This window comes from Syzygium oleosum, unplaced genomic scaffold, assembly GCF_021117445.2.
Source record: "Syzygium oleosum isolate NSW1041296 unplaced genomic scaffold, Sole_v2.1 Sole_v2.03, whole genome shotgun sequence".
Classification (NCBI taxonomy): Eukaryota; Viridiplantae; Streptophyta; class Magnoliopsida; order Myrtales; family Myrtaceae; genus Syzygium; species Syzygium oleosum.
Genome location: NW_026607487.1, coordinates 20,084,992 through 20,101,313, shown reverse-complemented (window position 1 = coordinate 20,101,313; position 16,322 = coordinate 20,084,992). Strand labels below are relative to the sequence as shown.

Genomic DNA, 16,322 nt, shown 5'->3' with positions numbered 1-16,322 from the left:
TCCCCTAAACTACAATTTCCTCGATCATCACCCGGTATTTGCTTTGTCTATAAGGAGTAATTTTCTTTATGATTGTATTAAGGTCATCAAATTCTATATCATAATATATTATTATTTTATTTCTAATCCAATTTTATCCAAACATGAATTGTTAAGTCTCCATCGATAATTTTATAACTAAATAAAAAAATTGGGAGTAAAAATTTTTTTTGTGTCCTACCAAACGCATTTTTGTTTCTTTTCTACTCCGGGAATATGAATTTTGTACGGTTACTAAACGCGTGTTTTTTACTCCGAAACTTGTGTAGGGAATAGAAATAGAAAAAATTATTTCTGAATAAAAATTATTTATAGGAACAGAAACGTTACTAAGCATATTCTAAATAGATCAATGGGGCTTGGCTAAGAAAATCGGATTGCATTAGAGGAAAAAAACGAAATCCAATTGAGACAGCAGTCCACTCCTTTTCAAACTCGGTTCTTCATCATCAGTATATAAGCCCCCTCTGGCGTTCAACGTCCGGTCGCTTGCTTGGGCACTAGGGCATTTCTCTCGCGTAGACGCCGTTTGTCACTTTGCTCGCAAATTCGGGGGGAAATCTGTTCCCCTTTTCACTGGCATTTACAGCGCTCGAGCTCGCTCGAGAAGCACCGATTCTCTGGCGTTCTTGCTTCGCTTCGGATTCCTCCGCCTGCCTCGATCATTTCCCCCTTGGAAGGGTATGGATCTCTGGTTCTCTACTGTTCGGTTTTGGCTTCGGTTTGCGATGATGATGGATCTTTCTTCTTGTTGAAACGCGAACCCTAGGTTCCTAGGCGTTTTTGTTTGATCTATCTGGTATCTGGGTAGCCCCTGCGGCCTCTATCTGCTTTGGTTTCCATTGATCGGGTCCGTGTTGTTGGTTTTTGCAGGTGCACCGAGTCAGGCTACAAGGTTTTTTGTCTGAAAATCGAGTTCGACGGCTTCCTTCTTGCGAGGTATGGGTTTGTGATCAGTAGCGGAAGGCGGAAATTTTCCTTCTTGTTTAGATATTTGAATTCTTGCATGTGGCTTTTCGTTGATGGGTTCCTTGTTTCCGAAGTTCCGACGTTAACTGTTGCATCGTGTCGGGCTATAGTTTTCTTTTCTCCCTGGAAAATCAAGCTTTGTCAGCTTCTTTTTCTTACGGATTCACTGTGTGCAGCTAAAAGGCGGAAACTTTCATGATCGTTTAGAACTTTGATACTTGGTTGGAGAGATTACTAGCGGCAATGGAAGTGGGTTTTAACATCATGCCTGTGGGTTTTAAAACTGAACGAGAAAAAAGAGTGGAAACAAGCACTGTTTTGACTTATCATAATGGTTGCTGAACTTAGGTTTTGTAAGTTAGCTTGTGTTTAGTGCTCTCTCACGATAAAGGATCTATTTTGTTCCCCTTGGACGTATTGTTTGAACTTGTTATTGTTCGGTTGGCGGATGTGGTCCTTTAGCCAGGCGTTTGTTCATATGTGCTTGCGTTGATTTGTTATCTTTATGGTATTTCGGGACTACTCACAATCCATAACCTCACCCTTCACGCACCTAGTGGCATGCTGATTTGTAAGTTGGTGACCCTTGAGGTCATCCTTTTATTTGCTCGTGCTTCGAAGGAGTTTGGTGTTGCATTCGTTGAACAATCTGGATTTTTTCTTGGTAGCATAGTGCTTTGACACAGTGGCTTCTTCGGTATTAACAGGTTTCGCTTTTATCATCATTCTCATGAGTTTGATTGCAAATATTTACTAATCCACTGCATGGATCGGCCTTTTGAATTGAAGCTGACGTGCATGGGGTGTAATATAGCGTTTTAAATTTACACGTGTGACTTGTGCCTATGATCGTCACTGTTTGAACACGTGTGATGGGTAAACCAAGTTTTCAATGGTTCTGCATTTAATTTGCGGCTTACTGTCTTAGGCGGAGAAATTGTTTTCTGATTGTGTGCATCATAATTATGACGGTTTCTCTTTATTAAGTAAGCACCAGGGGATGGTGCATCCGCATGTTTGAGAGACATAGATACGGAAAATAAAACCTGAATTAATTCCAGAACCACATGATGTGGAATATTACATCAATTGTCAAACCAAGATAAAATTGAGGCAAGTGAAATCTCAGATGGTGTTGACCACTCTGCAGTAAATTTCTGTGTGGAGCATGAAATTGGGTATGTGTTTTTGTATGTACATGTGCTATGTAATTCGCATGACAAAACCACGAGAAAGTACCAGATTAGTTTGCCATGCAGAGTGAAGTTTCTGGTGAATATATCTCATTTTAGATGCATTTTGTTCCTGGTTTTTGTCATGCAATATTAACCACGCAGATCAATCTCCAATTGTTTTCACCAGATCAGAATAAAGAATGGAATGCGTTCTGAAAGATGTCGCCATTTGGAAACTCTGCATTTAATTCATCCATGTAAATGGAATTATCTTTTCTCAAAGAATAATTGTGAAGAGATTTGCATCTATGAAGATTGTTTCTATACTTGAAAGGATTTATCTTGCTGGATAAGGTAGATAGCATTTGCTTTTCAATATGATGAAATGAAGTCTAGGACAATTGTACTTGGCTTTATAAGGTACTTTAACTTTCTTTACTGGTGGGAAAGATTTGCGTTTTGTTGATGTGCTTTTATTGGCGGAAGAAGTGGAATGATCTTTGTGAGTGGCTTAATCGTGTCCGATCACCAGATGAACTAGCGACACAATTCAATTTCCGACCTTTTAGAAGACAATATGTATCAATCCCTCTTGGTTTTCCTTTTGTATTAAGACTGTCCATCTTGCACTCACGAATCAGTGAAATCCTGATTGTCGGCTCATATTTTAATTTATGTGTAGATCTTGCAGCTGGACGGTGGGATGAATATGTCTTTCTCAGTGCATTTCTTTTCTTGAGTTTGCAGCCATACTTGCCATACTTGATGATGCCTTTTTCGTTTGGTTTAAGGGAAAGTATCTTAAGGAATCTTTGGATTTTCATTTATCATTGTAAACATTATGTCCGCTTAATTTGCTAAAAAGAGAACGATCGATTGAGAAAGGTAATGCAGTTTTGAATGAGCTGAGCTAGGTGGCAGAAGAGAGTATCAGTCTATTTGGTGGGGAGATCATTCTACATAAAATTAGGTAGCCAACTCTGTGCATTCTTGTTCAAAATTCTTTCGAAGAGTTCGATCTATTTTGTTTTCTAGTTTGGTTTGATTTGAGGTTATACTGTTCTTATGTGGCCTAATAAGCTTTTTGCTGTTTATAATAGCTATTACATGGGATTTCCCTATTCTTTTGCATTAACAGCTCCTTTATATTTTGTGCCTTCAGGCAGATTATGAAAATCTGACTGTAGGTTGATTACCTCAGTTAACATGGGGTTTGACAACGAATGCATTTTGAACATCCAATCTCTAGCTGGAGAGTACTTCTGCCCTGTTTGTCGTTTGCTTGTATACCCAAATGAAGCTCTGCAGTCACAGTGTACTCACCTGTACTGTAAACCATGTCTGGCATACATCGCCAGCAGTACTAAAGCTTGTCCTTATGATGGCTATCTGGTTACTGAGGCAGATTCAAAGGTTTGCATCCTGGTGTTGTATTAACAACCATTGTTTTTATATTTTAAGCTGGGATTTTTAGGGTTTTTCATTTGTTGCAGCTGCTCATAGATTCAAATAAAGCATTGGCTGAGACTATCAGCAAAATACCAGTGCATTGTCTCTATCACAGGAGTGGATGCACATGGCAAGGTCCACTTTCTGAGTGTGTCACTCATTGTGCTGGATGTGCTTTTGGCAATTCTCCTGTTGTGTGCAACAGGTGTGGAATTCAGATTGTGCATCGTCAAGTCCAGGAACATGCACAGAGTTGCCCTGTGAGTACCAGACATCCTTAAATTTTAGATAGTTATTGTAAATTAGGCATGAATTGTTTATGACCAATCAATTGTGATGGCAGGGTGTGCATCCTCAAGTGCAGCCAGCAGAGGGTTCTCAAGAGGCTCCTGGTACAAATACTACTACTGCTGGCCAGGGCCAGAGTACTAATCAGGCTGGGACCGCAAGTTCTCAGGCTTCTGAGGCTCAGACTTCTCAAACTGCTACACCTGCAACATCAGCACAACAGGTCCAAAGTGTCGATCAGGCTGCTATTCTGACTCCAGAGCAATGGTATCAGCACCAACAGCAACATTATAATCAGTATTATCAACAGTATATCGGATTTGATCCATATCAACAGCAGTATCAGCAGTACTATCCATATCAGCAGCCGGCCATCCTGCAACCCCAGCCGTATGCCCAGCCCCCGGCCCAGCCCCAGCCCCCACCCCAGCCCCAGTCCCAATCCCAACCACAGGCCCTGCCCCAACCGCAGGTCCAGCCCCAGCCCCAACCCCTACCTCAGCCTCATACACAGCCCAAGGGTCAGCCTCAGGCCCAAACTCAAGTCCAGCCTCAGGTCTATGGACAGCTGCAGCTGCAACTGCAACCACATGCCCAATCTGCTGCAGTTGCCCAATCTCAGAATCCGCAGCAGCAACTTCAACCAAACATGCCATTGCAATCACAAGTTCAGGCTCAGGTTCAGCCATCTCAGGCTTTGCTGTATCCTCAATCCCAATCCCAACCACAACCCCAATACCCCATTCTATCTCATTCACAGCCACATGCGCAGGTGCCTCAGCATCAGCAACCGCAAGTGCAGGCACAGTATCCCCATCCACAGACTCAACCTCAGGCGCCTCCCCAGCTCCAGCTTCAACATAGACCTGTTGCTCAAGTTCAACAGCATTTACCAACTCAACCTGGGTCACTGGTTCCACCTCCTTCCCAGGCTCACCCCCATCCTCAGGTAATTCAGGGGCAGTCTCAAACACAGCATCCATCGGTTCAGGCGGTAACTGGTTATCAGTCTTATCCACAAACTCAGCCTCTACCACAAGCTCCCCAGCAGCACATCATGAATGTTCGTCCTCACCAACAGGCTCAGCAGTTTAATCAAATGCAGGGTCAGTTTCCTCAACCTTCTCCCCATATGAATCCAGCTCCTCAAGTTGCAGCTCCAAACCAACAGCAACAACCAGCTCTGTTGCCTTCACCTGCTCAAAACTTGAGCATTCCTCCTGGTCAGCAGCAGCAGGGCATTTACTCCCATACTCAACAACCAGGACATCCAGTCCCACAGCGAGCAGTCATCCCACCGTTTCAACCGCTGATGCCTCAACAATATCCAACTCAGCAGCCTTCTTCTGGAGGACAACCTGGATCCGCACATCAAGGTACTTTTGTTCAGCAGCAGCAGGTGCAGTCGCACTTGCGCCCTCATGGTCCTCTTCATTCATTTCAACCACAGTTCCCAACCCATCCGCAGCCACAGCAGAGTGTTGGGAGGCCAACCTTTCCAAATCAGGGGATCCCATCACAATTCTATCCTCAGTCGGGTGTTCCAGACCAGGTTAAGTCAACACAGGCTGGTTTCAACCACAATAACTTGGTTAGTACCCATAATCAAGTGCAATTCTCTTTGGAGCAACAGCCTGGGGCAAGTGTGAGCGAGCAGCGACCTGATCTACTGCCTCGGACGGGTGGTAAAAAGGATGTAGTGTCATCTTCTGGAACTGATTCTAGTGAGATGAAGATGGTGAGATCTGAAACTGAGGCAAAGCATCTGGATAATGATCACAAGGCTATAGGGGAACCTGGTGAGTCTAACTATGCAGATACATCCACTCATGAGATTCTATCTGAAGCGCCAGCATCAAATGATGCAGAGCATTCTGTAAAGCGGAAGGTGAAGGGAGAAACCACAGAAAATATGATGGAGCCTTCCCATGGAAAAGGTGCGATTTTTGTGGGAGATCAGAAAGACGGTTCTGGTATTGGCTTCATATCAGGGGAGAATGTGGCACGAGAAGAAAAGGGAAATGTGGATAGCTCATCAAGGAGAAATTCTCTGGTGCAAGAAACTGGTTTGCAGAAGAACTCCAACTTGGTGCTACAACGTTCCGGCAGCGATGGAAAAATTGTACCACAGTCTGGTCTGCAAGACAGAAACTTGCCTCAGCCTCATGTTACTGCTTTTGCTCATGGGCATGATGGTCCTCGAGGTTTCCCTCCTCCTGGAAATGTTCAGACTGGCGGTAGTTTGCAGTCTTCTCATCCAAATCAGGTTGTTGATCAACGTAGGCATCAAGCTCCACTGCCCCCTCATGGATCATCCTTTCAACATAGGCCTTCTGCACCTCCGATGTTGCAACAGCCTCCACTTGGACCTCCACAACACCCACCAATGCCAGGGCACTCTGTATCTCATCATGGCCCTCCCAGCTTTGGTAATTTACCGCCTGGTCAAGGCCCTATAGCATCCTTTGGAAGAGGTCAAGGGCAATTTGGCGCCCAGTCAGTTCTTCCACAAGGTATTTATAATCAAGGCCCTCCTGGCTTTGGACCTGCAGGTGGAATAGCTCATAAGCAACCTAACAATTTACTTGAGGCTGAAAACTATCCAAACCAGAGGCCTGTCTTCATGGATGGTAGACAAACTGACAGTAATCTTCCGAGGAACATGGAACGTGTATTTGGACATCCTTCAGAAATCCAATCAAACTTGTCGAGAATGGGCCATCCTTCTGGATTTGACTCTGCATTGAAGTCCTTGCCTGATGAACGGTTCAATCCCCCATCTATGGATCCATCTCGTCGTGGTTTTGACCGTGGACCTTTTGAAGAAGATACTAGGGGATTTCGTGGACCATATCATCCGGATGCTGAGGCTGTGCAAAAATATGGGGGGCGCTTTTCCTCTGGAAGTCCTTTTAATAAAGATCCTCTTGACAAAGAATTTCATGGATTTAATCCTGACAATGCACCGAAGTATGCAGCTGCCTCATCAAGGAACTTCCAATCATATGATCGTACTGGTGTACTTGGTGAAAGAGCATTAGGTCATCCTGAAGATAACCCTGGGAGATTAGGTTCTTCTTTTGGTCGTGAAGTTTATGAATCACTGCCAAGTTACAGTCAACGTCATAAGGATGGTTTGACCCATCGAAGCCCCGGTGGAGAATATTCTGGCATCCCTTCACGTGGATTTGAAGGCCTTCCAGGTGTCCAACGAAATCCTCCTGATGACAATGGTAGAAGGGAGCCACGTTTATATGGTGCTGGCAGTTCATTCCCGGAAGGTAGGTTTCCAGCTTTGCCAAACCAGTTTCATAAGAGTCAGTTTGAGGACACAAGGAATCTAAGGATGGGCGAGCATTTGAGGAATGGCGGTCTGGGTGGTGATGATTTTATACGCAAAGGCGATACTTTTGGCTCTCATGACCTGCCTATGCAAATGCGGATGGGTGAGCCTGGTGGTTTGGGCACCTTCCACAGCCATACTCGTGTAGGAGAACCAGTTGGGCTTGAGTCAATTCGAGGCAGCAGGTTTGGTCATCCAAGATTTGGTGAGACTGGATTCAGAAGCAGCTTTCCCCTCCAAGGACACCCTAATGATGGAAAGTATACAGTTGAGTAGCGCTGATGTTTAAATGCATATTTTCATGAATTATTCCTTCTTCGATCATTCTCTTTTTTTGGTTAACATGTGGTATATTCTTTCTATCCCTGAGGACCAATTGTTCGTAATTTCCTTGTTGATATTTTGTATGAAGGGTGACTTGGAGTCTTTTGAAAACTCAAGAAAGAGAAAGGCAGCAAGTATGGGCTGGTGTCGGATTTGTAAAGTGGATTGTGAAACAGTTGAAGGTCTGGACCTGCATTCACAAACAAGGGAGCACCAGAAAATAGCTATGGACATGGTTCGAAGCATTAAGCAGCAGAATGCCAAGAAACAGAAAATGTGAACATTTATTTTAGTATCGTGGGTGTTTCCTTTTCTCTTATTTGATTCAAACCCTTTTGATTTGTTAGTTTTATCATGTCCTTTTTTGTGATTTCGTAGAAGTTCCAGTGATCGATCCTCAGTCGACGATTCAAGCAAGTTGAAGAATGCCAATATTGAGGGTCAAGAAAACAAGCATAAAAAAGAACATGTAAATATTTGTTTTAGTATTGTGACTGTTGATCTTTTTTTCCTTGTTTAATTTGATCTTTTTGTTGACTGTGCAGCCAATTCAGGGGACTAATTTCAGCTGAAGATGCTAGCAAGATGAAAAATGCTGGTTTTGAGGATGGAGAGAACAAGCATTAAATTTGGCTGTGCGCTGCACTGTTGATTGCCATGACCTGTTTTTCTTGGTATCTATGACTTAGAAATCTAGGTATTACCTTGCATGTCTCTTTTATGCTTTCGGGACAGTTTATGTTACTTTTACTAAGATTGTCAGCTATGATCCTGAACCTATATATTGTGTTTTTCCTGTACTCTTGTGTTGCTCCAACTCCAAACTTAGTAGCTTTCCTATTTTTTCTTTTATGGCTATCATCAATTGCTTTTCGTATGGATTGTTAGCTTCCGTCATTTAAGCTGAAAACGGGAAAAATCCATATGCAAAATACATTATTGACTTCTCCAAGAAATTATATTTTTCTCGAGATATTATGGAGACATTTCTCTCAGGTTTTGATGTTTATGCATGTTTTCTGTGGAGAAAAGAAAATATTGTGGTTGGGCAAGTAAAACAAGAATCCTCTCTAGGTTTTATCGTTGGGAGGCCCTCCCAAATATGGAATATTAGCCTAATTTTGAGAAGTTTCATTGTGTCTTTGCCGTGTCTTTACTGATGACTCTTCTGGGAGGAATGCAATTTTTCGCTGGGTGTAGCCAATGGCATTAGGGGTACTTTAAAGAAAATCCCTTTTAGAACTATTACTATGAGATCGAGACTTCAAGGTGCCTACGTATTTTATCCATTTGAAAGGCAAAAAGCCAGAAAATAGTTACGCCCTATTGCATGCAACTTCAAGTAGTTAATTATTTGAATTACATAGGTACGAGCTAGAGTGCTAGTCGACATATTATAATGCAAGATTCGCTTTAAGGCATCATTAAATGCTACTAAGTTCTGTGCCTACTTGCATGAGAAAGGATAGGATGGTAGTCATGTAATAGCGACCGGTATTTGGGAAAAAATTTTCAGTTGGCTCAGCAACAGTGGTCCATGATTTTCCCAGATACGCTCTATAGTTTGGACCTGATGAAAATAATTGTATACATGTTAGGCATATCTCATAGATACATGAGAGAGAGAGAGAGAGAGAGAGAGAGAGAGAGAGAGAGAGAGAGAGAGAGAGAGAGAGAGAGAGAGAGAGAGAGAGAGAGAGGGTAGCAGAATTTTAAAATGTTGTGGGCTGATGGAGAGGTAGGTTTTGTTACCTTGGAGGTGTTCAGATTCATGTTGTTATATTCCTTTGGAGAACCGTATCTACTCTACAAGTCAACTAGCTAGCTTTCTTACTGCCAAAACAAAAAACTGCATGACAACGTTTTAGATTATCTACTGGATCTGCTCCTGTTGCATCATGCAATCATACTAAGTTTTCTCGAGGATGATTCTTAGGTTTGATTTTTTTTTTTTGGGTTTCTGGTGAAATTCCTTCTTATAATAGATCTTTTCAATTCGACCTGTGTTTTTTCGGAGAAGCTGACAAAGAAAGGCCGAAACTTTGTGGAAAGGTTTACTGCACATATTTTGATGTGGTAAGATCGATATTGACGTAGATTTTTTCAGAAGTAAAATCTTTCAATATTCATGAGTAGGTCTTGTTTTGGTAATATTGTCATTGGCTTTCTCACTTTCAGAATTTTTTCACTTGTCCTAGTATGGCTTGTGTAAGATTGATCCAACCATGAAATTCAATATTGAAGATTGTGTATTTCCGAGTTCAAAAAATTTATTGATGTATCGTCAATAAGCATTATTATTTTAATCTATAGAAGTAATCGTGTAATGGAAGATGATAAATGGTTCTTAAATCACCTGATCAGATGCTATTGTCATCTCCTATCATTTCCTAGTAACAATTGTGTAGTAAAATTCTTTTGTTATATTGCGATTGGCATATTGTCACGTCCCAATAAATTAACAAGATCGTAGATATGAGAACATATAAATGTCCCAAATGGTTGGCAAACGAACACTAGGCCTATGTTTGGCAGTTGTTTGTTTGTAGTTATGGCTTGCCTAATTGGCTTTACTTAGTATTCGTAAAGTTACGTAAGATGTTTGGAAATACATTTATAACAGGGATGATACAAAAGGTAAAGAATTTTGGAAATACTATTTGAATATTAACTCAGATTGGTATGTTCTTTATCTTGCAAAATTCATTCATTGATAGTATTCATAAAGTTACGTAAGATGTTTGGAAACACATTTATAATGGGGGAAAATGACACAAACAGTCCCTGAACTTTGTCCCAATGTGCAATGTGGTCCCTGAATTTTTTGTTTGTTCAATGTAGTCTTTGAACTTTAGCCTAATGTTCAATGTGGTCCATGAGCTTTTAATTTGTTCAATGTGGTCCCTAGACTTTTGGTATATGATCAATGTAGTCCCTGAACTATATTAAAATATTCAATGTAGTCCCTGAACTTGAATTCAATTAATGGAAGGACTATATTAAGCATTTTCATATAACTCAGGGACTAAATTGAACATGTACCAAAAATTCAGGGATGACATTGAACAAATTAATAGTTCAGGGACCACATTGCCTATAGGGCCAAAGTTCAGGGACTGTTTGTGTCATTATCCCTTATAATGGAGATAATATAGAGGAGATTGGTATATGCTTCTTAGCTTGCAAAAGTCATACTTTGAGGGTAATGCATAGAATCCGAATGTGGAAAAAATAACGGTAAGGTAAGAGGGAGAAAAAAAAAATGAAGGGAAAATGTGATAGAAAAGAGAAGTGAGGAAGAGCTTGATATATGGAATTACCATATTGACTAACAAATTGCATTTTACACTGTGTGGTGGAATAGTTGAACTTTTTTGAATAGAAGTTGGAGGATGGCAAAGATGAAGCCTCGAGGGGCGACAATACTATATGGAATTAGGAAATTTGGAATGGTTGTTGCTGATCATTGGCCCGATTGGCCTGGTCATTCCATTTTTATATCCATGTTCATCTAACCCATGGCTTTCTTTCATACATCTTTTTAATGGTCATGATATGTCTTCCCACCTTGATCCATCCTTCAGGTCAACCTTACTAGATTTAATATTGTACAAGTGTTACAGTATTTAAGTGAATGTGCTGGAAAAGTTCCTATTTCTTGTTGGGTGATTAATAACTGTTAAAGGTTAAAATATGTGATTAAACTAGTTTCTCAAATCATCTTAATTAGCTTCTGCACCGAAAATGGACTAGTGGACTGGCTTTCAAAGTAAATAGTGGATCATCTGCACCTTTAAGTTGTAAAATCTTACATGGATTTTAAGGTGAGAGTAGTAAATAAATAGTGGTTCATTTTGAATTGGTTCTTCGTGGATGCACATAAAGAAGTTTTTGGAGATGTGGCAAAGATGGGGAATCACTGATATAGTGATGTAGTTAAGATCATAAATTCTTCCCATTTGTTAGACAGTTTTCATGGTTAGAATACATGGGCTGATGTAGCAAAAGTAGTTCGTTCTCTTGGTTGAGTTGGATTTGATAGGTGGGAAATAGAGAAGGGAAAGAAAATAATTAGTTAATATGATAATGACTATGCATTTTCAATTGTTAAAGGAAAGAAACGACAAGTAGTTGTTGTCACATTCACCTTATTTATGGTATGTATGTATGTTAACAATGGTGGGCAAGCTGAATGTCGTGGCTGTGCAATTAGTGTGAAGTAACATAGCTATGGATTGGACACATATAGTGATTTTGCTATTGGAGCAGTTTAATTAATGATCCAACTAATTATGAAATGGGGTTAGATAGGATTGGAGAGTTTACGCAGTCGGATTTTGCCATGTCAGCACTCAGCAGTGCATTAATCGAGTGACTTGAACCTTCATCACATCCCTTATATGATGTTTGTGATCTGGATTACGGGAGAATTCCAGTGTTTCCTACATGACTAAGCGTTACAAAAAACAATCAATTGTTAGTATGATAAAATAATTACTATGCATCTTCAATTGTTAAAGGAGAGAAACAACAAGTGGTAGGTGTCACATTCACCTTATTTATGGTATGTATTTATGTTAATAATGGTTGGCAAATTTGAATGTCGTGGCTGTGCAATTAGTGTGAAGTAACATAGCTATGGATTGGACACATATGATTTTGCTATTTGAGCAGTTTAATTAATGATCCAACTAAGTGTGAAATGAGGTTGGATATGTGGATTGGAGAGTTTACACAGTCAAATTTTGCTATGTGAGCAGTGCAATAAATGAGTGACTCGAACCTTTTTCTTATTTCTTATATGATATATGTGATCTGGGATAACGGAGAATTCAGGGATTTCCTACATGACTAAGCGTTACCAGAAACAATGAAAAGCAAAACCATAGCTCAAATTAGGATCTTGGACAAATGTAACGAGTTCCTTCCACTGTTACAATATACATTAAGCCAAATAAGCTGTTAAATAATTGTAGAATGATCCTACTATGGATCTTCCTATCCTATGGTTTATAGGAAAAATCGAAGTCTATACATGTCGCTCTAAGTCTAAGTAGAATATTGAATTATCAATTATGAATAATTGGAACAGCAATCGAATTTGTTTCAGAAGAATACTTACTTAACAAAGAATCTGTTGCGAGCACTTGTGTTGAATCTAATAAATGTGATGATATTAATATCTTATAAGTCTAACAAAACATTATAAGCTATAAGCTCTTAAAGAAAGTAAGTTCATAACATTCATCCTGCAAAACTACTAAAACAAATGTTTATGTGGTTTTAAGGCTATAGGCAAATGAGATATATGATAATTACAATGTGAGAGTGGGAATTCGACGTCATGAATGTCAATGATGCAAAAATTTTTTATACCTATGCATGATGCTACGCCTGATGCTTTATAAATAAACCTCCATTTGATTCATGTGCTACAAATAGAATTATGCATAATGAGGCATGGCAATGACATCCTTTTTTATGGTAAGTGGAAAAACTTACATCTTTCTTAAGGTCTACAAACTGCTGTGAGATATGTTATAAAAGTATTCAACTTGTTTGACAAGTGAAAAGGAAATCGATTGACATCAATTATGTCTTTTCTGAAAATGGATGAGCTCTCTATGTTGACTTATAGAATTTATGCTCATACCAAGTTATACTGTTTTAGTTTGATGAAGAAAAGTATATTGTGCTTTGCAAACCTGAGTTGGACCTACGGCTAAACCCCCATTTGATCAGTATCCATTAGAAATAGACGCATGAATTATGCAGCATGTTTGTTATCTTAAAAAAGTAATGTCAATTAATTTCTAAGATTCGTAAACTGCTCCGATATCTCACAGAAGTATTCGATTAGTTCTTTGAAAGCTGTTTGACTGTATATACTTGCTTGTCTGTTATATTGGAATTTTCTATTCGAATCAGCAGCTGCAAGCTTCTGATATATCGAGACTGACACATAGCAACATTCCTTTAAAAAAACAGAATTGTCAAGATTTCGTGAAGCCATGTGTGAGACTTTTATTGTATGCTTACAATGCTGAGTTAATTACTCATGATTGGTGCATTTGGAAAAAAACTATCATGTGTCCACAAAGCTCTGCTTGACTTGTAGTTGTGAATTATGAAACCCTCTTAAATTACTATACTTTGTATAGTCATTTGTAATTTTTTACTGACAAAGTTGTCCGTGTCTTCTTGATATGATTGGCTATGGGGCGGTTTTCTTTCTATGGGCTATTGTGGACTTGAAATTCTGCTTCTTCCTTGTGTTTTTGACCAGGTTCGTGTTTCCCCTGAATTTTGCAAGAACATTCTGATTATTCTTTTTTATATCAAATCTATATTTGCACTAGCCATTTCTTTTTATCATCTAAGTGTTTTGATATCGCTATAAACAAATAAATTTTCTTGCTGAGTGCTAACAGCTCACCAAATGGCATGCTTAGTCCATCCAGTAAGAGAGTGTCTTGTGATTGATAAGAACCATGTTAGCTCATAGATTTGGTTGTCATATCATTTTTGTACTGGACTGGAGGGCTCCTGAGTTTTCTTCATCTTGATGATTATTCTACCAATTAGTAGTTTAGAGGGCTATTAGGTGAGAGTTGGATTTGTTATTAAGCTAGGGGCGCACTTTTATGTGATAGTTTAATCATAGTGGTGGTACGCTTTAGAACTTTAGTGGACTTGGCCAAATATGTGAAATTATTTCCCGTGGTTTTTGTTGTTCAGATGTCTTTATGGTCGTTCTCAGTAAATTTAATTACCTTTTTAACTACTACTTGTATTGGCATTGTTGTTTTGCGCTGAGGATGCAATACCTGCAGCCATGTGTTAAGTGCTTATTTTTCTTGCTTTGGAAGAGTTGGTGCCATACACAATCTGGTGATTTCTGGTTTGATTAGAACTGAATGCTTTTAGAAATTCTGGGTCCATTCTGAGGGACAATCAAGGAAATTTTGGGGCTAGAATGCAACCGGCTAGGAAGTTGGAGGCACATGTCTGGCGCACCTATTAGTTCTTCGGACTTATTGGACTTTTATCGAGGGAAACTTGTCAAGGACCACTTTGTTATCTTGAGGTCTTTCTTTTGTTTACTGTAGTTCAATTTGTATTTGACCTTGGTATGCATGTATAGATTTTTTATTTGATATCCTTTTGCCTGAGCATTTCCTTGTGTGAAAAACTGTGGCTCTAGTTGAGGTGCGACTCAACTTTAAGCAATCCCGCCACCCTTTTTGATTTTTGTGAGCAAGAATAGGAAGATCATGGACTAAATTGAGGACTTAAACGCAGGTATCAGAATGTAGTTTTTTGTGGGTTCGGTATTATTGTAGAGTATAAAAGGATATCACTAATATGCAGTGGACTCGATCTATCTCCATTTGACAGCCTTAGATAAGCCATCTAGTCATCGTATATATGTATATTAGACATGGAGGAATGATTTGGCTGTGGAGGGAGAGTGCCAGTCATACTGCTTTCGGTTTCCTAAGGCATTGCTAAGGCACAGAGTGTGCAAAGTTTGGATTTTCCTTATCGTGTCTTGATTTTGGTTGAATCTTCCTCTTTTGGATGGTATTTCCTCACAAGAAGTTTTGGGCCCTTTCACGTGGATGGATTGGAAAGTAGTCCGAAATACGAAGAAAATTCACACCAAAGGATCTGACGTCTTTACATTGCTTGCATTTCTCAATTATCCTGACCCATGCTAAAAGAGACGCCTGAATTTCCTTTGTAGGTAGCTTATTTAACGTGAACATTATGCTCTCTTCTGTTTTCCCTAGCTGATGCGATCGTAAAGGTTTTCTACTTTTTCAAGGAATGCTTCTAAAATTTCGATGTTGAGCGAAAGCTTTTTACACCCTTTACTGTCTGTTAGGTTGGTTTTTCACTCTTGGATAATGATCCCCTTTTCGGTTTTGCATTAATTCTCTTTTTCTTTTGTTGATTGTCCTTTTCATTACTTTGGGTGTCATGTTGTGAAATAGATTCTGTCTTTACCCTTTCTATTGAGCTTGAGATGTTCTGAGGTTTCCATCCTGTGGCGATCTGCGCGTGACCCAAAGCCAGTCTCCACTGCCAAGGTGGGAGCAAGGAAAAGAAGATGATGAGCACCGACAGCGCGATGAAGGAAAGGAGGACAAGGAAGAAAGAATGTGAATTAAGGGAATAGTGTTACTTTCACTGTTGGGAATAGTGTTAATTTCACTGTTAAATCGTTCCATTGTTGAGCCCTATGAGCATGATAGACTGGACATGCCAAGGAATATTAAAATGTCGAATGCTTCGAGTTCGATACCAGTGTGAAGTGCTCAATGCTTTTTGTACCATTCGGTGTTTTGATTTGTTGATGTTGATAAGGCAGGCGTCGGTCCCGATCATTTAAGTTGACGGGGATGCGGGATCAAAGTAGGTTTCTTCCTGCTGGGTTAATTTGTGTGGAAACCATTCTGCATGTTTAGATGTTCAAAATGAACGTTTTGAAAGTGCTGGATGGCAATTTCAGTGCAAGGGAGAGGAGAGAATTTCAGAAGGCTGGGTGTATTTCTCTGGAAATTTAGCCCATGGGGTTAATTTTACACGAACCCAGTAAGATCAAAGGCACTGTAGACATGGAAGTATGTATGGCTTTAAGCGTTTCGTATCCGACCCTTAAATGATGAACATTTATTATCGAATTTGTCTTTATTCATTCAATACTTTTTGAAAAAAATTAGCTTTTTCAC

General features: G+C 39.8%; 1 protein-coding gene across 6 annotated transcripts; it reads left to right on the top strand.

Moving 5' to 3' along the window:
• The first annotated feature begins 517 nt into the window (after positions 1 to 517).
• Positions 518 to 15,926, top strand: LOC115683831 (uncharacterized). 6 transcript variants are annotated; one of them, XR_008816212.1, is made up of 10 exons: positions 518 to 720; positions 913 to 978; positions 3,346 to 3,596; positions 3,677 to 3,892; positions 3,976 to 7,530; positions 7,676 to 7,863; positions 7,966 to 8,056; positions 8,133 to 8,284; positions 13,813 to 13,873; positions 15,667 to 15,926. XR_008816212.1 is itself a non-coding variant. In XM_030608462.2 (8 exons), exons 3-8 carry the CDS (start codon positions 3,390 to 3,392, stop codon positions 8,157 to 8,159), a joined length of 4,284 nt encoding a protein of 1,427 aa, XP_030464322.2. In that variant the 5' UTR covers positions 518 to 720; positions 913 to 978; positions 3,346 to 3,389; the 3' UTR covers positions 8,160 to 8,387. The 6 variants fall into 6 exon arrangements, 1 of the variants encoding a protein (XP_030464322.2); XR_008816211.1 differs by having other exon boundaries at positions 15,585 to 15,926; XR_008816213.1 differs by adding an exon at positions 2,875 to 3,153 and having other exon boundaries at positions 13,813 to 15,926.
• Positions 15,927 to 16,322: the final 396 nt, after the last annotated feature.

What these genes read in the sequence shown, in the direction of transcription:
- LOC115683831 (XM_030608462.2), top strand. Translation starts at nt 3,390, where the DNA reads ATGGGGTTTGACAACGAATGCATTTTGAACATCCAATCTCTAGCTGGA. An exon ending in CTAATGATGGAAAGTATACA is followed by an intron (nt 7,531 to 7,675) that starts GTTGAGTAGCGC and finishes TTTTGTATGAAG; the next exon opens with GGTGACTTGGAGTCTTTTGA. An exon ending in ACAAGCATAAAAAAGAACAT is followed by an intron (nt 8,057 to 8,132) that starts GTAAATATTTGT and finishes TTGACTGTGCAG; the next exon opens with CCAATTCAGGGGACTAATTT.